Source organism: Erpetoichthys calabaricus, chromosome 14 (assembly GCF_900747795.2).
Source record: "Erpetoichthys calabaricus chromosome 14, fErpCal1.3, whole genome shotgun sequence".
NCBI lineage: Eukaryota > Metazoa > Chordata > Cladistia > Polypteriformes > Polypteridae > Erpetoichthys > Erpetoichthys calabaricus.
In genome coordinates, this window is record NC_041407.2 from 47,624,617 (window position 1) to 47,647,491 (window position 22,875).

General features: G+C 37.2%; 1 protein-coding gene across 1 annotated transcript in view; it reads right to left on the bottom strand.

The window, feature by feature from the left end:
• The window catches only part of col16a1 (collagen, type XVI, alpha 1), a 346,728-nt gene that overhangs the window by 16,331 nt on the left and 307,522 nt on the right, over positions 1-22,875 (bottom strand). Inside the window, exons 56-63 of the mRNA XM_051936205.1 lie at positions 17,331-17,402; positions 16,873-16,926; positions 16,734-16,778; positions 10,853-10,897; positions 10,432-10,485; positions 10,245-10,298; positions 1,550-1,600; positions 1,108-1,197 (exon numbers count right to left, since the gene is read on the bottom strand). Coding sequence (XP_051792165.1) covers positions 1,108-1,197; positions 1,550-1,600; positions 10,245-10,298; positions 10,432-10,485; positions 10,853-10,897; positions 16,734-16,778; positions 16,873-16,926; positions 17,331-17,402 — 465 coding nt within the window. The remainder of the gene's footprint in view (positions 1-1,107; positions 1,198-1,549; positions 1,601-10,244; positions 10,299-10,431; positions 10,486-10,852; positions 10,898-16,733; positions 16,779-16,872; positions 16,927-17,330; positions 17,403-22,875) is intronic.

A 22,875-nucleotide genomic window follows, 5' to 3' on the forward strand; every position in this document is an offset into this window, starting at 1 on the left:
TTAAGAAGTTCTTGCTATATAGGGTCTTGGATACTTACAGTCAGCAAGCTTTGTCATTCTTGTGATTTGCTAATTTACAGAAATCCCTGTTCCTACAGTTTGAAGGAATTTCTGTCAACTGAATGTGGCAGCACACAAACATAACAAATATGGTTGGGTCGATTTTGTTTCAGTTATACAATGGTGTTGTGAGCACTTTGAACAGGGACAGATCTCAAGCAAGATAAAATCTGCACTAAGTAGCAATGCTTATCTCAGTAATGTTTCAAGTAACTTAGGTAAAATCTATTTATTTTACCAATCAGAAAACCATCTTAAGCCCTTTGTGTTAACAGAAGATAAAATTGTGACTTGATTCTAATAAATAAACAATTTTTGTAGCACAAACATGCTGCACAGTTTGATTAATCTACGTGTATTAGCCAATTCAAAGAATGACATTCCATCTTGCTACACTGATTACCCTTGAGGTTGTTTTAGCACATAAACAGATCATTGCTAATTAAAATGCAGTAGTCTGCCCATTCCTATTTTTTTTGTAGAAACAAGAACGGTGAATAGATAGTTTGTCATTTTCAGTCTGCAGTGTGAAAGTGATTTTCTGCCATCCCCATTGTAAGAAGGAGTAGTTTGTTTTTTAAAATCACATTAAAAAAATAATAACAAAACAGCCTGTCTTAAAAAATGTATCATATACTGGGTAACTGTAACCTGGTACTAACCTGAAAACAAAAAATCATACCAGAACATTACAAGGTGCAAACAAGTAGAGCCCAGCACTTAGTAAACCAGGATAATTAAAAACGTCATTCAATGTGACATCCCATCTTTGGAGTGGAATAAGGTTACCAGAACATTGGGAAAATATATAAAATTAAGTCAAGATCATACACAACAAAGAAACAGAACTTACAGAATATAAAATAACACTACCTGGTGTGTAACTATGTAATTTAGGAAGGAATATGTGAGCCACTTATTATTTGATATGACAACTTGTGTGTTTTATTATTAAAAAGAAAAAAAACTGCATCCAAAACAAAAACATTGTATAACTGTTATCACATTTTATTACCTATTACTTTAAAAAAAGAACATAAATATTACTGAAGGTCCTGGATGTCCTGGGGATCCTGGTGGTCCCGCCATGCCCAAAGGTCCTCTTTCTCCTGATGGCCCACGATCACCCTTCAGGCCCTGTTAAAAAAAGATGAATTATTTTCTCATATGAAACACATGAACAATGTAGTTATAACAGTGCAGAATATTTCCTTAGAGTTGTTTTGGGCTTTTAGATCATAAATATTATTGTCATGAAAAGCCTGGTAGATATGTGTGGTCATTTTGTACTTTTCACTTCATTAGATCTTCTAGTTACTTATGCCACCAGACTGTGCTGATTAAAAATATATATATGTAAAAAACAAAAACTTCTATGGAATACATTCCATGTTAATTGCTATAATTACTATGAAATGTGAAGAAAGTCAAAATACACAATATAAAATGTTAAAAGACATCAAATTATAAAAAATATTTCCAGACTCACCACTCCTGGGGGTCCTACAGGACCTGGTGGACCTACTGGTCCAGGCAACCCCTATAAGATGACAGAATAAACAAAAATGTCAAAAGAGGATTGATCATTGGTAGGTATGGCTTGCAGGTTACAAGTATAACATAACAAACTAACATTTTTTTAGGTGATAGAAACATTTTTTTTCCTTCAGCTTTGCATGAAACTGACTTTAATATCAAAATGCTAGACTGGCATCACTTTACTGTGACAGGATAATTTGACATCCTACATAAATGCACAGCTTCAAGGCAATTTCATAGTATGTCTATTGGAAAGACTGGAAAAACCCCAAATGACATAAATAAAAAGTTGTGCAGGTCAACATTTCAGACAGGTGGGTCATTAAATCATGGACCCAGGTGATTCTATACAGTACAGTTAGGTCCATAAATATTTGGACAGAGGCAACTTTTTCTAATTTTGGTTCTGTACATTACTACAATGAATTTCAAATAAAACAACTCAAATGCAGTTGAAGTGCAGACTTTCAGCTTTAATTCAGTGGGGTGAACAAAGCGATTGCATAAAAATGTGAGGCAACTAAAGCATTTTTTTTTTAAAACAATCCCTTCATTTCAGGGGTTCAAAAGTAATTGGACAAATTAAATAACTGGAAATAGAATGTTCATTTCTAATACTCAGTTGAAAACCCTTTGCTGGCAATGACAATCTGAAGTCTCGAAATCATGGACATCACCAGATGCTGGGTTTCCTCCTTTTTAATGCTCTGCCAGGCCTTTACTGCAGTGGCTTTCAGTTGCTGTTTGTTTGTGGGCCTTTCTGTCTGAAGTTTAGTCTTCAACAAGTGAAATGCATGCTCAATTGGGTAAAGATCAGGTGACTGACTTGGCCATTCAAGAATTTTCCACTTCTTTGCTTTAATAAACTCCTGGGTTGCTTTGGCTGTATGTTTTGGGTCATTGTCCATCTGTATCATGAAACGCCGCCCAATCAGTTTGACTGCATTTAGCTGGATTTGAGCAGACGGTATGTCTCTGAACACCTCAGAATTCATTTGGCTGCTTCTGTCCTGTGTCACATCATCAATAAACACTAGTGTCCCAGTGCCACTGGCAGCCATGCATGCCCAAGCCATCACACTGCCTCCATCATGTTTTACAGATGATGTGGTATGCTTTGGATAATGAGCTGTTCCACGCCTTCTCCATACTTTTTTCTTGCCATCATTCTGGTAGAGGTTAATCTTGGTTTCATTTGTCCAAAGAATGTTTTTCCAGAACTGTGCTGGCTTTTTTAGATGTTCTTTAGCAAAGTCCAATCTAGCCTTTCTATTCTTGAGGCTTATGAGTGGCTTGCACCTTGCAGTGCACCCTCTGTATGTACTTTTATGCAGTCTTCTCTTTATGGTAGACTTGGATATCGATACGTCTACCCCCTGGAGAGTGTTGTTCACTTGGTTGGCTGTTGTGAAGGGGTTTCTCTTCACCATGGAAATGATTCTTCGATCATCCACCACTGTTGTCTTCCGTGGACGTCCAGGTCTTTTTGCGCTGCTAAGTTCACCAGTGCTTGCTTTCTTTCTCAGGATGTACCAAACTGTAGATTTTGCCACTCGTAATATTGTAGCAATTTCTCAGATGGGTTTTTTCTGTTTTCGCAGCTTAAGGATGGCTTCTTTCACCTGCATGGAGAGCTCCATTGACCGCATGTTGTCTGTTCACAGCAAAATCTTCCACATACAAGCACCACACCTCAAATCAACTCCAGGCCTTTTATCTGCTTAATTGATAATGACATACTGACGGACTTGCCCACACCTGTCCATGAAATAGCCTTTGAGTCAAATGTCCAATTACTTTTGAGCCCCTGAAATGAAGGGATTGTGTTAAAAAATGCTTTAGTTGCCTCACATTTTTATGCAATCGTTTTGTTCACCCCACTGAATTAAAGCTGAAAGTCTGCACTTCAACTGCATCTGAGTGGTTTCATTTAAAATTCATTGTGGTAATGTGCAGAACCAAAATTAGAAAAAAGTTGTCTCTGACCAAATATTTATGGACCTAATTGTGTATATTAACAAGTGTATGGGTTTACCTGCAGTCATGGAAGTAATCTGTTATGTACAACTTTCTCAAAATGTAACCCTATACTATATATAACCAAATATAACAATGCAGACTGCTTTGAGATGCAGTCTTATTTCTCTAAAATTATAAATGATAATGCTGGTTTTATTCTCAACTATTGATCATCCAGCTCACTCAATGGAATGCCTCCTAAAAACTACTAGTGAAACTTGTGTGGATTTTGCTATTTTTTTAACACAAAATAAATGATATTAGAAATGATATAGTACAATCCCCCTAAAGTTAATCCAATTGAATCCCAGCATGCCCTTTTAAGCTTGTTAAATTCTTTCATTGAAATAGATCAACCCAAACTATGTTAAATAATTTCTCAACTGAAACCCTCCACTTGCGTCCTTGACCCAGTACCAAAAGGCTTTTTTAAAGAAGTCTCTAATGTTCTTAATGATAGCGTGCTTGACATAGTGAACTCATCATTAGATACAGTCTTCCCAAACCGTCTGAAGAGTGCAGTTGGTAAACCCCTGCTCAAAAAAAAAAAATCTGGAGTCCTCTGTCTTTGATAATTTGAGACCAATTTCTAACATGTATTTCTTAAGTAAAATTCTAGAAAAGGCAGTTATTAAGCACCTTAATTATTACTTGAATAAGCATTATATGCGTAAGTTTCAGTCAGGTTTTAGAACATACCATAGTACAAAAACTGTGCTGGTTAAAGTAGTAAATGTTTTGCGGGTTAATGTGGACAGAGACTACGCATCTGTTGTTATTGTCTTAGACTGGAGTGCAGCGATTGACAACATAGACCACAGTATTCTTATAAATTGCCTTAGACAATGGGTAGGCCTCTCTGGCAGCCTCTTATATTGTTTATCAGGTAGAAAGTTGTGGTGATTGCACTGCGGAGACCCATGATATTGTATATTGTGTACCACAAGGATCTATTCTGGGTTCACTGTTTTTTTCATTCTACATGCTTCCATTAGGTATTGAAACACAAGGTCAGCTACAACAGCTATGCAGATGACACATAGCTTTGTTTATCGCTATCGCCTGATGACCCTGACGCTCTTGGCTCTCTGATCCAATGTCTTAGTAGTACTTCTGAATGAATGAGTGGTAACTTTCTCAAACTAAATAAAGAAAAATCAGAAATCTTAGTGATTTGCAAAACATGGGCATAGAAAGTTTATTAGAAATAATTTTTAAACCTGAGAGATGAAGTTTAAGATGGTATTAAAGAATTTAGGGATAATTATTGATTCTGACCTAAACTTTAAATCATACATTAACCAGATTACTAGGACTGCATTTTTTCACTTAATGAATATAGTTAGATCTCTTATAACTTAACATAACACTGACAAATTAATTCACGGTTTTGTTTTCAGTTGACCAGATTACTGTAATGCACTCCTAACAGGACTACCTGAGAAAGACATCAATCAGTTTCAATTACTGCAGAATGTAGCCGCCAGAATCTTAATTTGGAAAAGAGAATTTGAGCACATCTCACAAATTTTAGCATCATTACAATGGTTACCCATGTTATTCAGAATTGACTTTAAAATACTATTAATGGTTTATAGCTTTAAATAATCTTGTTCCATCCTGTATTTTGGAATGCCTGCCCCTCTACACTCCAAGTCATATCCTTAGATCTTAAAATGACGGTCTGATTATAATCCCAACAGCCAATCGTAAAAGAAGTTGTGAGGCTGCCTTTTACTGTTATTTGCCTAAAATCTGGAATACTTTACCTATATAAGTTTGCCTGGCTAATTCTGTGAAACATTTTTTAAAAACTGCTAAAACACATTATTTTAATTTAGCTTTTTAGTAGCAACATTACAGTTGTATTCCAAATATACTATATGGGTACAGAATTATCATATTCTTCAGGGATCTGCAATCTGAACTAATCCCCATTATTCTCTGCTTTCTGTTCCAGTTCTTCTGTGGTGGCAATCTGCACCACCACCACCCGATCAAGGCGCCATGCAGACAGCTGTGACAATGGAATGAAGGCGGGTGCCCCAGCTGTCCACGAGACCAATTTCATCAAATCCTATCATCTGAAGCTTGAAAACAAAGAGGATTGATTTAAGAACATTTATGTTAGGCAGAATGCCCAGTGGGTGAGGGCGATCTTATGGCCTTAGAACTCCTGCAGATTTTGTTTTTTTTTCTCCAGCCTAACTGGAGTTTTTTTTCTATCCTCCCAGCAATTTGAACTGACCTTGGTTTGTTGTTACTTATTCTTTAATACCATTGCTTTAAATTAATTGCTTTTCTTTTCTTGTAACTTTCTCTTTGTTAACTTGTAAAGCACTTTGTGCTACATTGTTGTATGAAAATGTGTTTTATTAAATATTGTTGTTGTTGTTATTGGTTATGCTGGATGAAAAATAGGAAGGCTCTGTTATTTATAATTTGTCAATAACACTGCCAAATACTTTCCATATTACTTTATTAATTAAAAATGAGCTTTAAAAATTAAGAAAAGTCATTTTAGTCAGTGTGCACTCTACAGATAGCAAGACAATGTACACTATTTTTTTACTCAACAGACTTTTTAGTTTAGCTATGTCCACAAAAGATTTCAATTCCATAAGTGACATTAATATAACCTCACATTTTTCACACACAGATCTACTTTGTCCTGTTTAAAAATAGAGCAAGATAAAAGTAGCTTCTTAACATGAAAAATATAGAGCTGCTAATTCATGAAATTCTATCTGCCACAATCAGAGTTGAATGCGATGCATTACGATGGGTTATATACTACTATTACTTTTTATGTCAGGGGTAATATAATGTTCTCGTTTTGAAAAATAAGCAATAATATTACAACCACCATGACCTGAAAAACAATTTTACCCCTTTAACAAACTACTTAAAGTTCACACTGATTTTCTTTATCCCAATGCATTAGCAACAGTATCCAGCAGGCACTACTCCCTGCTGTTATATATCATCTTCAGCCACAAAAAAAAAAAAAAAAAAAACCAGATGTCACCATTCAAAGCCAAGATTGCTATTTCACTTTCCCTGCTACAAAACAGTATTGCATTGTATGTTGTGGAGGACTTGCAGTGCAGCCCATGAAGTCACAACTGCTTTCAGAAACCTTATTAGCAAGATACCCTTTTCTCAAAATGTGTTTGATAGAAAAACATTTGCTAAGTGTCTTTATGATGCTTGTAACAATTCTGAACGTTAACTCAAAATGAGGTGGTCCAGTGTATATGTATTTCTTTTGCACAATAAAAGCTTTCTGGGATAATTACTGTCCATTGGAACAATTATAAACTACAGCACAAAAATGCTGCCACTGCTTGAAGGTGCATCTGAGGCCATCATATCTATAATGTGACTGCTACTGAAATTGATGAGGTACATACTTCATAATTCTGGATTATTTGAAAACTGCAACCAGTGTAGAATATGTCTATTGATTTCTAAGACGTAAACACATATTCCTATGATACATTATACCAGTCTTTTTTAGTGTTCCTCTTGAAAGACTGTTCAGTTAGAGGTTTGGTGGTCTTGAGTACAATGCATACCAAACAGAAATTGTGTTTCATGTTTTCATTTTCAAAGACTGCTTCTTTTTAGATATACTACACAATACTATAAAACAATAATACTTCATATGTTTCAAAAATCATTGTGATAACATAGGTTCCTGATATGTTGTGAAACTTGAGCTATCATTACTGCTTTGTGTTTACAATTAGTTTAGAATTCCATAAAGTATTATAACAGTGTTGATTTTAAATTAGTTGTGTTTAAGATACAAAAATGAGGACACCTTTCTGTGTCAAAGCTCAGCAGTGAGAATTTCCTTTAAGACCAGTAGCTAAAAATATATGCATTTTATTATACTTATACTTATTGCTTTTCTGTCCAATTGTTTGATTACTACTATACAGTTAAATTCAAATACTGCTGCCAAGACTGTAACTTGAACTAGGAGATACTGCCATGTTTTTTTTAGTTTGTTTACTGCCTCTAGATATAGTTAGAGCTGACTTTAAATTATCCAATTTGGCAAATAAATTTGTGAAAGTCTCCTCTTGCTTTTACCTTTGAGAACTTCGCTAAACCCACAACTTAAAATATGTACTATAAGATGGAGATCTCCCTAAAACTATTATACAAAGGCAATGATTCTTTGAAGCTAAGACAATTTTAGCCAAGCATACCCCTGTTAGAGCTACTGGTGAGATGCTTCATATTGCATTTTAATAGTTTGTCACAATTACCGTTCTTGACTATTTTTGTAGTTTTCATTCTTTTTCTCTTCCAGGTGTTACATGCAATAGTGTATGATATTATTAAGGCTTTGACCAAGTTATTTCTTTTGGCATGTGTCCTTGAAGTAAATGGGAGACATCATCGTCAAAAGTGGTAGGCCAAACACCAGACCATTGTTATATTCCATCAAAACCATGACATTATCTTTCACTGCATTATGTTAATGTATATCATAGGCTAGGTGGGCAGATGGCCTAGATTGGCTAGAATTTCAGCTTACTAAAGACCACAAGCCCGAGCTTCCCCAACAGTTTTGCTTTACACCCTATTTGCAAAATGTGGGCTATTACTGTATCCTTCTATGAACAGCAACTTCTAGGAGGCCACAGCATCAAAAATGAGGTCTGTATTTAGCAACACATGGAGAGGAGTATGAAGGAATTGAAAAAAATCCACCTTAAAAAAAGGACAAGTGTCTGTGTTTTTATCTGTGAATCTGTCTGGTTGCTATGACTCTAGTTATATGCTTCTTGGTATGGGATAGGTAACATCAAGCAAGGCCCAAGTGTCCCTTTCTGGGCCATTCATGGCCAGGTGTCCAGAGTGGATCTCTGGCAACCTGGTGACTGGACACTTAGCCTGGGACAAAATTTTTTTACCCTTCCAAATTTCAACATTCTGCTATGATTACTGGAGCCCCTAACCACTGCTTCACTGGAGCAACCAGTATTTGCCCAAAACATACTGCCCCTGGTGGTGCCCTTTTTCCTGTCCTGGAAGGGCAATATGTGCCATTGCTGACAGTGTTTGCTTCTTTCTGTTTGCTAGGGTCTTGTTTCTCCTTACCCATTCCAGTACAACATCTTTTTTCTTGCAAAAATCAAGATAACCATTACACCTACTACAACAAGTAGATAGCTGTATGCACGTATGGCATGATATCCTTTGTTTTATCGCCAAGAGTTTTTATTGTGTTTGCCATTTTTTCTCCAGTTTAAGCTTTGTGTAAAGTATGGTGTGTGAACAATGACTGAATTGAAAAAATGAATTATTTACTATTTACCAGAGTTTGAATCCTGACTAGTTTCCTATTTTGGTGGGTTTAAAAGGATTCGCCGTATACTCCAGTTTTCTCCTGCTATTCAAATACGTGCATATTAAGGAAATAGGTGACACTGAACTTTACTGATATTAGGAAGTGCTAGTAAGTGTATGAGTATGCTATAAGGTGAACCGGAATGTCATTCAGGGTTGACTCCTGCTTCGTGCCCTGTGCAGCTTGCATAGGCTGAAACCCTCAGAAATGTTAAAGTAGGTTTAAGAAATGTGCAGATACCTGTCCAAACCTGCAATTTCCAGGCTGAGAATAATCTTAATTAACACAGAAACGTATCAGTTGCTAAGGTGAGGATACATTACAATATGATTGTTAAGCAGCTTCTGTAAAGACTTTAGAATATTGACCAACTCTAGACAATCATTTGTTTTATCTTCCTTATATTTAGGACTTTAGTCATGTTGTAAATCTATAAATTATTAAATACAGCCTAAGCTCTCTGCTATCACTAGCTTATTAATGGCCTCCTTGCTTGGAAAATCTTAGCATATTGCCTTTAATTATCCAGGGGGAGTCACAATTCCATTTATAAATCAGACTCTGCAACAGAAACACAACCCTACTAATCAGTAACAGATTGTTTAAATTGAAAAATTGATCACTAGAACACAGGGATTGCAGCATTTATCAAGCCGTAGGGTTTTTGTGCAAACTCTAAGCATTACATAAAAAGCAAAACTGGGAAGGTCTTTAAGTCAATAAATGAACAGACACCAGTGTAGACAGCCAAACTGATTTTTAAAATATTTTTATAGGTTTAAAAGCAGCAGCCTCTTACAGAAGCTGCATACAGTATGTCTATCTACCTATTCTTGTATTTATTTACTGTAAGAATCACTTGCTTCTGTGAAGCATTATTTGGACTATGAATTTTGTTTCCTGTTTTAGGAAAATGGTATGCCTTTATTTTACAAAGATTTATATCGTATGTAATGATCTTCAGACTTGTACAGGCTAGGTGAACTGTCAATTCCAAATAGGCCTCTGTGTGAGTGTGAATGTAGGTATGTTCATGAATGGGTCCTATGGGGGACCTCTGTGCTGTGTGCAGTTTTTTTCTGCCCTGTATCCAAAGATATTGGGATAGGCTCCAGCTTCCTGCGTCCTCTGAATTGGATTAAGAGAACACTCCCAGCACTCCATTACAAAATACACAAGATTTTCCTAAACAATTGTGGTAACACACTAGTACCAATGAAAGAACAGGTAATATGTTTCTTGTTTGCATCATACTTACGATATGTCCGGGTGGTCCAGGTGGGCCTTGTTGTCCTGGCTGCCCAGGATCTCCCTGTAAAGAAACAAAGAAAACAATATATCACCACCTCAAAAATATATTTTAAAAGCACCTTATTATTAACACCTCATTACAAGTAAATCCTACAGTCAATACTGAAAAACAAAAAAAATCCAAGTGTGCTTACCTCAACCCCAGGTCTGCCCATAGCTCCAGGGGGACCTTGAGGACCACAATCACCCTGTAATATACAGATAAAAGCTAACTGCACTCACATCAATATTTAGAGAACCAAAGGCTACTGAACAACTTGCCTATAAAAATGAAATATTACAATATTTCCAAAGCAAGTAATGCCCATATAAAAGAATCATGACTTCTTTCTTTGCATACAAAATTAATCTGATGTAAAATACTCTCAAATGCTAAAAAAGGAGAGACTGAGCATTTATTATCCTGCTTCACCATGCTATAAGCTTACAGGAAGACAAAAGCCAATAATAAAGAGTTTAATAGTTTGTTTATCACGTCTGAAAGTCCTAAAGCAAGGTAGAGACATTCATGTTGATGGTTTCATACCATAGTGAGCAGTTCTTAGAATGTACTACCTTTAGTCCTGGAAGACCAGGATGTCCAGTTTTTCCTTTGAAACCCTGAAAGATATAAAAGAAATGTAACCTCATAAATAGCAGGATTGTTGAAAAAGAAAATAAAAAAAAAACTTTGTATATGAAAATAATGATCATCAACCATAATATGATTCCAGAAAGATGAAGCTTGGTAAGCACTGTGCACAGTTAAGAAAGACTAGCATCTTTCATGAAAATACACAATAGGAATGAGAGGAAAGGGTAGAAATAGAAAAGCAGGAGAAAGGCCATCTGAGTTTTGTAAGAAAGAATCTTTTGGGTATCAATGTGCATTATGTGCAAAAGAAGGTAAGATACATTTGGGAAGAATATGCTGTCAGCAAAGTAGCTTTGAAAGTTATTCCTCTGAAATTAACCTGTTGTGTAGTTCTTCTTCTCTTTAGAACATAACCCACTGTCACTGTATGATCATAGTCATGGTGTTGACTTCCAGGGCTTAATTTTATGTATAAAATGTTAGACTACTGCCATTTTTCAAACATGTGGTCTTGCAGGTGAAGTTCTGGAATTAGCAGGCAACAGAATACCTTTCAGGGATAAATAGATCTTGTAGTGAAATGAGGTAAAGCAAAATGTTGCTGCAAACTCACTAAGGTTAATTTATACTGTATAATTAGGGAAAGAAATTTCTAAGTTTAAAGCTCACCAAAAAGAGTTCTTGTGGTTGATTACATACCACTGGAAATCAATTTTCGATATATCAGCCTGGAAGAGCTGCCATTGTTTGGCCACTTGGATTGTCTGCATGTCAGGAATGTAACAAACAGAGAAAGGCAACCATCTTATATGCATTTTGGTTCATAACACCTACAAAAAAGCAAAAGGCTCCACTTGGGAATAAATCAGAACAGGTTATAACTTCTTAAGGATGAAAACGATGCTCAAGTTGATGAGTATGTAAACGCACAAAAATTCTCAGAGATCATGGAGGACTATGAAACACTATAAAGTAGAAGAAACAGAAATATAAGATTTACTGAGATGTAATGCTAAATGTCAAGATGAAATCTATAACATAAATTAAATACAACTAAATAAAAATAAGCAATAAAGGAAATAATCTGAAAAGCTGAAGAGAAAATAAATACAAAGAAATTAAACTTAGTGCAGCTGCTTCTTTTCTAGGTTTCCAAAATTGAGCAGCTACTAAGCTGGCAAGGTATGATCCAACAAGAGTCAAACATGTAACAAAAGAAATCTCAGTCCAATAAAGTTTAATTTTAAAAATGTTTGGTGAAAATTTAAAAAGGAACAAATCATGAAAACTTCTACAAACTTCGCTTTCTCATGTTAAACTTCAGTTACTTTCTGTACTTAAAGGTTGTGTTATTTCTTTATGGCAAACTTACATAGGCTTCAGATACTACATTCATTCTGTTCTGTAAATATGGTTTGAGACTTTTTGCCCTCCATGCCTTACCAACAGCAAGGATGATCATAAACTGGAACTAGTTTGTACTCAGGAGTACAAGAAATAACTAGAATATCCCATTTATAATTTAGCTTGTGGGGGTTATACTACAAACTAATATATATGCAAACATTATAACATAACTAAGAAAATACTTCTATCAATTTAACATAACCTAACTAACTAACAAATGTCTCTTAATGTTTGCCATCAATCACTGACAAAGTTCAGAAGAACATAAAAAAAAGCAAAGAAAAATGAATGGAAGTGGAATAAACTAATCTGAAGTCATTGTAAAAATGAGGCAAAGTACATTACAGTAAGAACAAAATGGGAATACAGTACACCCCCAAAATTCACGGGGGTTACGTTCCTAGAGCACCTGTGAATTATGAAAAACCGCAAATTTTAGATGTGATTAAAAAATGCCTATTTTCATAATTTAAACCCTAAATATGCCCCCAAAACACTTTAATTTAATTTCAAACTCAGCTTAATACATTACCTAAAAATAAAGAGTGTAAAGGTAAACCTGTATACTGTACTGCTATGTCTCCCGCAGTGCTAGAATGTAAAATATCGATGTTACCGCTATATGTACTGTAATTCATGCAAGCGCGTTTTCATTGCCAGAAACCTTAGACGGTGCAGCTTGTTTTGGCGGCATCTTGGGGCTTTAACAGTTAAACTGCCACATACTTGGGAGTTAATGCATCCCTGGATGCCAAATACTTTTTCGCTGCATTTTAAGTAAACGTCACAACTAACAAAGAAAAAGTTAAATTTTAATGGAACACATTTTTTTTCATGCAAAGAGCATCACAATTACTGCAACACTGATCATTTTACACACTGCTAATGAACTGTAAAAGCTATTTAAAAAACTACTGGAACAATACGTACAAATTGTAACTGACGCCATGGATGTAAATCACTGAGCCAACTGCACTTAAACTGGCTGCACAAAAGCACAGAGGTAAGCGCTGATGCTTGCAGACTAGTCTTAGTGCAGCTTGGGTCACAGACTTGCACACAAACACAGGAGATTGTAGAGACAGGAACTTTATTTAAACACTTCAAACAAACATGTGTCTTTCAGAAGTAAAAAGTGCTCACCATGCAGTTAGTTAACAATTAAACAATAGACAAACATCATAGTAGCAGAGAATGTCTGGGGGAGGAGAGACAAACAAAGCAATCAGACATAAAGGACAGGTACAGTTCAGGCTTTTAAGCAAGCATAGTGTCCGCGTGAGAAGCCGCAATCGGGAAGACGGTGATTTATTATTTTTTATGGTGGAGATTCCAGCCTTGACCCGATGAGTGCACTTACAGAGACAAAAACAAAGCAAACCAGTAATCAAACAGCAAATAAAGAATGTAATGAAAACAAATGAAATAAGAAAACGATACCACCCCTGTTCCCCTTACGCCGATTACACATTAAATACAACAAAGCACAAACAAAACACACACAGTAAATCATGAAAAACGGCAATGGATGAAATTTAATGATGAAAATAGATAGTCCAGAGATCCACACGTTGAATGCTGTACAGATACATTGAATGTACAGATAGTCATACCGCTAATTCCTGAAATGGTGAAGACGGTTGGATGGGTTCAGGAGCACTCCTTTCTTTGCAGGATGGCCATGAATCCACTTACAGTCCTCATGCACACAGGCAGACAATCCAGACGCATGAAACGATCCAGGACAAAATGAATAAGTACAGGTAACCCAAGAGAAGGCAGACAGACAGGAACTTGAAACACAAATTACAAAAACTTTTTTTTTTTTGCTTTGGTCACCGGCCCCCTTTTTAAAAGTCGCGCTGACATCCTTTGACCTCAACAGCCCCAGCACCCTCAGCAGAAGACCAATCAGAGCCACTGCAGGGACTGCTGGGAGTTGCAGTTTCAAATTCTATTGGCTACTTTCACCATCCCAAGTCACGGTTTTCTCTACAGCTGCTTCCTGTTCTCTCTACAGTACAGTATTGCCATGAAAAAGCCGTAAAAATTGGGGAGGATATTTGCGGTTTCCGCTAACATTTATTAATTAAGTTATAAGGAAAAATCTGCGAATGACTGAGGTCGCAAAATCTGAACCGCGACTTCGCGGGGGTCTACTGTATAACAGAGGTCCTAAATGTAGACAGAACACTTAAAACTGACTACTATGAAGAGCTGTTGAAATTGACTGCACCAGAAAAGGTCCTGCCAGACAGTGGCTTACATAGACTCAGTAGGTTGTCCAGTTTGGCTTGACAGAGGGGTTCAGAGGATAATATAATGTATAGAGTAAATAGTAGTAATTCATGGTGTGACAAAAATGTATATCTGTGAATAAACATACTTTGTAACTAATAACAGTTATACAGCGATCCCTCGCTATATCGCGCTTCGCCTTTCGCGGCTTCACTCCATCGCGGATTTTATATGTAAGCATATTTAAATATATATCGCGGATTTTTCGCTGCTTCGCGGGTTTCTGCGGACAATGGGTCTTTTAATTTCTGGTACATGCTTCCTCAGTTGGTTTGCCCAGTTGATTTCATACAAGGGACGCTATTGGCAGATGGCGGAGAAGCTACCCAGCTTACTTTTCTCTTTCTCTCTATTGCGCTTTCTCTGATTCTGACGTAGGGGGTGTGAGCAGGGGGGCTGTTCGCACACCTAGACGATACGGACGCTCGTCTAAAAATGCTGAAAGATTATCTTCACGTTACTATCTTTTGTGCAGCTGCTTAGTGAAGCGACATGCTGCACGGTGCTTCGCATACTTAAAAGCTCGAAGGGCACGTATTGATTTGTGCTTGAAAAATAAACTCTGTCTCTCTCTCTCTCTCTTTCTCTCTCTCTGCTCCTGACGGAGGGGGTGTGAGCTGCCGCCTTCAACAGCTTTGTGCCGCGGTGCTTCGCATACTTAAAATCCAAACAGCCCTATTGATTTGTTTGCTTTTTTTCTATCTCTGTGACATGATCTGCTCCTGACACACTCCTTTGAAGACGAAGATATGTTTGTATTCTTTTAATTGTGAGACGGAACTGTCATCTCTGTCTTGTCATGGAGCACAGTTTAAACTTTTGAAAAAGAGACAAATGTTTGTTTGCAGTGTTTGAATAACGTTCCTGTCTCTCTACAACCTCCTGTGTTTCTGCGCAAATCTGTGACCCAAGCATGACAATATAAAAATAACCATATAAACATATGGTTTCTACTTCGCGGATTTTCTTATTTCGCGGGTGGCTCTGGAACGCAACCCCCGCGATGGAGGAGGGATTACTGTACATGTTTTGATCCCTAGTATGAAACTGATTTTTTCCTTTACATATCAAAACCTTTGGGCCTTTTTGACAAAGACGAAAGCTAGTAAGGCAGAAGGAACAGATGGTGTCCTAGAAGAATTCATAAACTAATTTTTACTGAAAGACAGAAAGGAGCTGGCAAAGTTTTAAAGATATCATCAAATCACCAATAATAAGAAAACTAAAACAAATTAAATAAAACAGAATGTGCATATCACATAATGATCAGGTTTATTTACAGCCGCTATGATTATTCTCAAAAAAGAACTGAAAAGGTGAAAAGGGACAAAACACTGGTAAGTAGCAAGATATATTCAAGTAGAGTAAAGGAATACCTTTAGTGCAGATTATAGGAGATGAGGAGACAGTTTGAGGAAGTTTGCTTAGATTGTTTTAACAATTAGAAAAGCTTGCATACGGCAATAAAGTAAAAAAAAAAAAAAAAAACTAATTGAAATACCCTAGGAAAACAGATTCCAACAAAAGTTATCAAAAGTTGCTATATAGATTTAGCATGGCTATTTTGTAAAATTAAGGCAAGATATATAGAAAATGTGGTAAAAGTAGGTATGTAAAATTACAACAATAAGTACAACAATAAAAGGTAGGATTCAGAATAGTATAATCTTAAATTATAAACAAAGTAAACAAAGAAAAATCAGTTAAACTATGGGTTCAGTTTACAAGACTAGTAATTTAGGTTAGACTAGTATACAATGTGCTGGTAAAATAAAACTTGAAAATGAGAAGAAAACAATACAAAAGACAGAAATGACATGAGTGTCTATAGCTTGGATTTGAAAAATCCCATCTCATGAATGGACTTTCCAATGGAGAAGGCTAGAAGCCACCATGATGAGTATTTACCAAGACTTGTTTAACTGGTTCTTGAAAATGTAAAACGGAATATAAGAAGATCTCTATTACCAAGGATGTAAATCTTTACTGAATTCTTAGCTTTTGTTGATGTGAAGACTTAAATCAAGGTAAATCACATCAAAGCTAAGTAAAAATACTGGAGCAAGTGGGCTATTTGGTGTTTGAACAATTAACAATATTGTGTTAAGTCATAAGCCAACATGTACATGCATGTTCTCAATAATCAAATCAACTTACAGGCATTCCTCGAGGACCAATTGGACCAACTGGGCCTATCTCTCCCTATTGAAGAGAAGAAAAGGTCTTTTAAAACAGATCTGAGAGAAAGCTGACACATGTATTGAACAATAATATTAACATTAAAGCTCCTAATTACCCTAGGTCCTGGTTTTCCATCTTTGCCATCCAAACCTTCAATACCAGGGGCTCCCTAAAAGAAAATACACATCTTTTACTTTAAGGCAACTTGCCACTGACTTCAGAGATACTGTTATGTTAATACATTAAATATTCTTCAGGACACAATAGAGTTGAGACCTCAGCATCCTCCAAAGATAAAAAATAATGTCTAGGCATCAATGCACTATGAATGATTGGCACTATATAGGTTCTGTAGAAGCAGGCAGATATGTACCAAAAGTTAAAATTTAACTAAGTATTGGCAATCATATTCTTAGTGGTCATCTATATCAACAAAATGCTTTTGAGTAACTAGGCAAGTGCATAAAGTCACTAAAACAGAAAAAGCAAAACATAATTGTCCACAATGGCTTCTGCTGGCAAAACACATTGTTGATGTTTGCAGGTCATTATTCTAGTTGGAAACATACTTACCTGTATCCCTGGGGGCCCTGATGTTCCAGGAGGTCCACTGGGTCCTGGTGGGCCACGTGCTCCTTCGGCACCCTGCACAAACAGTAAATATACTATCATTAAAGGTTAATAGTGTATAATCAAGCATTCTGTCAATGTGTCACAGTGTTTTCTTTTAAGGGTACTGTTCATTTATTGGAGGGATATTTTGTAGGCAGTTCATTATCTGAAGTGGCCCAGAAGCTGGCACCAGAATTTGAGCAATTCTGAAAGGCTATACCTCTTCTTATAACTGAGGCAGTGGTCTTCTTTGTAGTTAACTAGACATGTTTCTGAAACACTTTAATTAAAAAAATGGAATAAAGACCATCTATACCAGAGGGATACAAACAGACTACTGCCAGACTGCTATAGCTGATATTTATACCAAACAAGCTTTTAAATAGGGGACAGACTTCTTTTTCTAACTTATATACTGGCTTAATTAGGTGTTTTGTATCTCTCATCTGACCATAATACATGATTGACTACAATGTGTTTTCTGTTTTTTTTTTTCATTTTAATTTTATTTTTGAAAAGCAGAACATTACATTCTACTCAATCAAACACAATAATAACGTAACAGGTACACTTACTTCAAAACCAATCCAGAGAAAACAAAAGAAAACAAAAATGTAAAAAAAAAAAAAGTACTAAACACTAAAGTAATTTTAGCACAGAATTTTGTCTTTTATGATTCCTGGAACTCCTTCATATTATGAGAGATGGCCCGTGTCCTTACCCGGCCAGGACACCCTCAGAATGGGGAGTGTGTGTGCATAGGGCATTATCTCCCACAGAGTACTAGATGGCAGCCCCCTGGGTTGCAGCAGTGCCTCGGATTCCCACACGGATGCATGGTACATGGAGTTCTTCAACTCAGCATTGTTGGGATTCTGTGGGCGCCACCAGGGGGTGCTGCAGGGACTGGGGAGCCCTACTTCATGGGGGTTCCCTCTCAACACCAGAAGTGCTTTCGGACTATGTGTGCAGAAGATCAGTAGTACTCCCGGGTAAGAGATAAAAGGAGCTGCTGCCTCATAAGCATGAGACAAAGCCGGAGGAAAGGTGGACAACACTTGCAAGGAGGGGTAGAGGAGGCAGTTACAGAGAGAAAGAGGAAAAGAATTGCTTTAATGTGCTGAGAATTGTGCTATTTGTATATACTTGTGGCTGTGGTGGTAGGAAATGCTTGTTTTAAAGTTTTTTTCCACGAATAAAGACTCTTTGTTTTTTTAACTTGTGCAATGCCTGTTTGTGTTGGGAGTTTGGGGAGCTGGAGCGCCTCCTGGTGACCACAATATCTATGGTAATGTGCCTGAGTAATGCCTCACTGTAACAACACTTTTTATCTTTAGCCAGCTGAAAAGTTTTCTTTCTTTTTAGTATTTCTGGTGTGTATTTGAAGATGGTTATTGATGTTTGTTATATTATTTATTTATTTATTTATTAATTCATTGAGCTTCTACCAAAAGCAAAATTTCTACCTATCTATCTATCTATCTATCTATCTATCTATCTATCTATCTATCTATCTATCTATCTATCTATCTATCTATCTATCTATCTATCTATCTATCTATCTATCTATCTATCTTAGTGTGCTGCGCCAAATCAGAAGGGACAAGTGAATTTCACGGGGCACAGACATATTCAAAACAGGGGACCTATATGATGGGCAGATGAATTTCAAATGTTTTGCATGCCTATCTTTTGTTTTGATGACCAGTTGTGTCATATTCAGACATTTGTTCATTATTGTGGCACAAGCATAACCAGCCTCTCATTGAAATTCACGGCCGTCCCATCAGCAATAGTGTACTTAGAAATATTTTCCAGCGCTCATCTGCAAGTGTGATGTCATTTTTGCGAGACTCACTCGCACACAGCACAGGATATACAGTAGCCTATGCGGCTCAGGGATATGGAAGGGGGAGCCCATACCGACACATATGATAATGGCATATCCACTTTAAAATAAAGAATGGCCTTTTGCATCTGTTACAATATAATTAGTTTAAAGTTTCAATGATTTCATTCACCCTTGGTGAATTAAGTAGAAATGATAATCGCCAAAGCCTAGTTTTGGTTGCATTTGAGATCATTTTAGTTGCAGTCTGGAGCCCTGGCAGGACCATGGGCTGGGCCACTCATAGGTTGCTTCTGGGCCACATATGGCCCATGGGCCTCCATTTGAATAGGCCTGATCTAGAAAGATAGAATTGTACATAATGGGATCAATAATGGTGTAAAAACCAATATGTATAGTAACGTGAATTCTAACCCAAAGTTTAAGTGCACAAGTAAAATATGTAACAAATTAAAAATAGGTTGCCTTAATGCTAGACATATGAAAAATAAAAAAGTGAGATGTAGTTGTATGTAGCTGAGCATAATTAAGATATAGCAATAACAGAAACCTAGCTAGGTAACAACAGTGGAGATGAGTATAACTCAGATAGTTACAAATATTTTTAGGAAGGATAGATAGAAAAGAAAAGAAGGGGGTGCAGCCATTTAACACTAGAATCCCTGAAGTCTACGAAAAATGTGTAACGCTGGGCCACATTCAATTCCCTCGCACCTCCCCCTCAGCATCTTTATTCTACAAATGTGTCAATCTGTACTGGCAGCAGGCAGCCCGCTCACTCATCCCCCATCGAGGCAGCTGAATTCATACAAAATTCTCAGAGCTGAAGTCTCTTTATCTGGGAGTTAGATGTCTGGAATTCTATAGGGTAAATAATATATTGTTATTTGGAATACATACATTTCATGTGTGTTCCATGTCTACAACGATCTGTGTAAATGCAGGATGACAGGAAATGCGAGGCAAGAAATGTTGAACACATTACTAAAACAGAAACTTTTTTCATGTTATAGTATTAATAGCAAAATGCTGACGTGAAGTGTATAATGTGTGAAAACTGAAGTCCAAATTTCAAATAAACACTTTCACAAAAGATATAAGATATTATTATTACTATTATATAATAAAAAGATACATTTGATTTGAGTCTGTAATACCCAGTGTAAATTTTTGCTATTATAAAATAGCAATAATAATAGCAGCTCACTACTCAAGATGGTAAATGTGGAGAGAGGACCTGGGATCAAACCCCAACCTTCTGATTACATGGCAGCAGTTCTCACCTCTTCACCAGCCAAGCAGACGTGTCAACTTTGTGTGACTATAATATGACTTCAGCTCTGAGAATTTTGCATCAGACTTGACTTCAGCCTGCTTGGTGGGGGATAAGTGAGCAGGCTGTCTGCTGCCAGTCAGTGCTGATTGACACATTTGCAAAACAAAGACACTGATGACAAGGTGCAAGGGAATTTAAGGTGGCCTGGCATTGCAAAATTTTTTCGCAGGCTTCAGGGATTCTAGTGTTAAGTAAAACAGAATTTAGATGCAAGTTTTCTTCAGTTGGATGATGAGCCACATCATAGTGAGAACATCTGGAATTTATCTGGAAAGCATTAGGGAAAGAGGCCATATTTTAGGAGTGAGCAATAGACCTCCCCAATGCACATCTTTTTATATAATATTAAAAACACAAGTTTACTGGTGGTTATTACGGTCATGGGGGACTATAATTACCCAGACATTAACCTTGCAAATAGTGGAGTACAACAGTAGGTGTTTACAGACTATGACGGGCAGCCACGGCCATTACTTGACCAGGACACCAACTGCATGGAAGGACTGGGGGAGAGACCATCGGCAGGGCAATACCTTCCTCGGGACACTCGAGGGCAGCTGTGGCACCATGGATTCACGCAGGGTATGCTGGGAGTTGGAGTTTGGCACAGTCCTGTTGGGTTCCCATATTGAGCTCTCACCACACCTGGGAGTGATTTTAAATCCAATTAATGAGCCACCTGACACACTTCCAGGGCCATCATAAAGGAGCCACATCACTCCATTCGGGGAGCCAGAGTCGGGAGGAGGTGGACGAAGCTTGGCTGGAGGAGTGGAGGGGAAGAACAAAGAGAGGAAGAGAAAAAAGAGAGAAAAAGTGTGCTGTGTTCTGTGTACTTTGCTGTGGGGAGCAGAGAGTAAAAAAATGTGTGTGCTGGACTAGAACTTTTGTCTGCCTGTCTGTGTCGGGTTGGGGCGGTGGTACATGACCCAGTGGTCCACAAGACATAATCAGTGACTTTTTTTTTTAAACACTATGTTAAAGCATCAATGTGGGGTGAAGCCTGTCTAGATTTAGTATTTTGTAACAACAAGGACAGAATTGAGGGTGTAGAGGTGATTGAACTAGAAGTGGCCATAATATTATAGAATTCTAAGTGTTTTAGAAGAACACAGACACAAAGATTAAAACTGTTGAGTTTATCTTTGGAAGGGCACATTTTGAGGAGATGTGGCAAAGTCTAAAAAGGATGAAAATTATAACGTTTTAAGTGTAGAAATGGTTGAGCAGCAGTGGAACAGGTTTAAAAATGTTTTACATAAAATTCTAGACAGGTATATCCCAACATTTGGGATTACTAGGAAATGAAAGAAAAGTCCGCACTGGGTTAATAAAGAGTTGAAAAAGAAAAGCTGCAAAGAAAAAAGCAGCTGTTGTTAGGGATGGCCAGCCATTTACCCCGGCCAATACCCCCAGGCCGCTAGATGGAGCTGTCCCTGCGGCATGGAAGTGCCCCGAGTACCAGCAGGGAATCATGGACGATGGAGTTTTCCTTTACAGCCCTGCTGGATACCACAGGGGCCAACAGATGACGCTGCAGGGAGGCCCAGAGAGTTGTTTGTGCCCTATAACCCGGAAGTACGTCGTAAGCAAGGCGGCAAAGGAAATGACGTGCTTCCGGGATGAAGAAAAGGATTTTTATCTGACCCGGAAGTGATAAGGAATCACATGGACTGTAGGGTCAGGGAATATAAAAAGACGATGGGAAATCCCAGACGTGGAGCTGAGCTGGGTGGAAGGGTGGCAACGCGTCTGGGAGTGTGGAGGATTATTGTATTGTTATTATTGATTTATTATTGAGTATTGTGGAGAGGAGGGTGCTTTGTGCACTTTATTATTATAATAAATATTCATATTTGGACTTTTACCTGGTGTCTGACGTGTAGTCTGAGGGTTCAAAGGGTCACGGAGACCTTAAACTGTCACACTGTATAAAGTGTATAAGAAGAATAGCTCCAGTGCAATTGCAGTGTGTATAAGAGCATGAGATCAACTATTAAGAAGGTTATTAGGGAAGCCAATAGCCAATTAGAGAAGAATATTACAGATAAGGTGAAAGATGACCAAAAGAGATTCAGTAAAAGAACAGCTAAAGAGGAGGTGAAGTGTACCAGGAATAGTAAATGGGAATTGAAATACAAAGTGAAATAGGGAATGCACTAAATTTGCTTTATTCTTAAGTCTTCACATGTGAGGAAATGGATAACCTCCCAGCAGTAACAGGGGCTTCTAAGGAGGTACTGAGAGATATGGAATTGTAGAAGAATATATACTACACAAATTAAATAGGCTGAAATCAAACAAATCATTAGGACCTAATC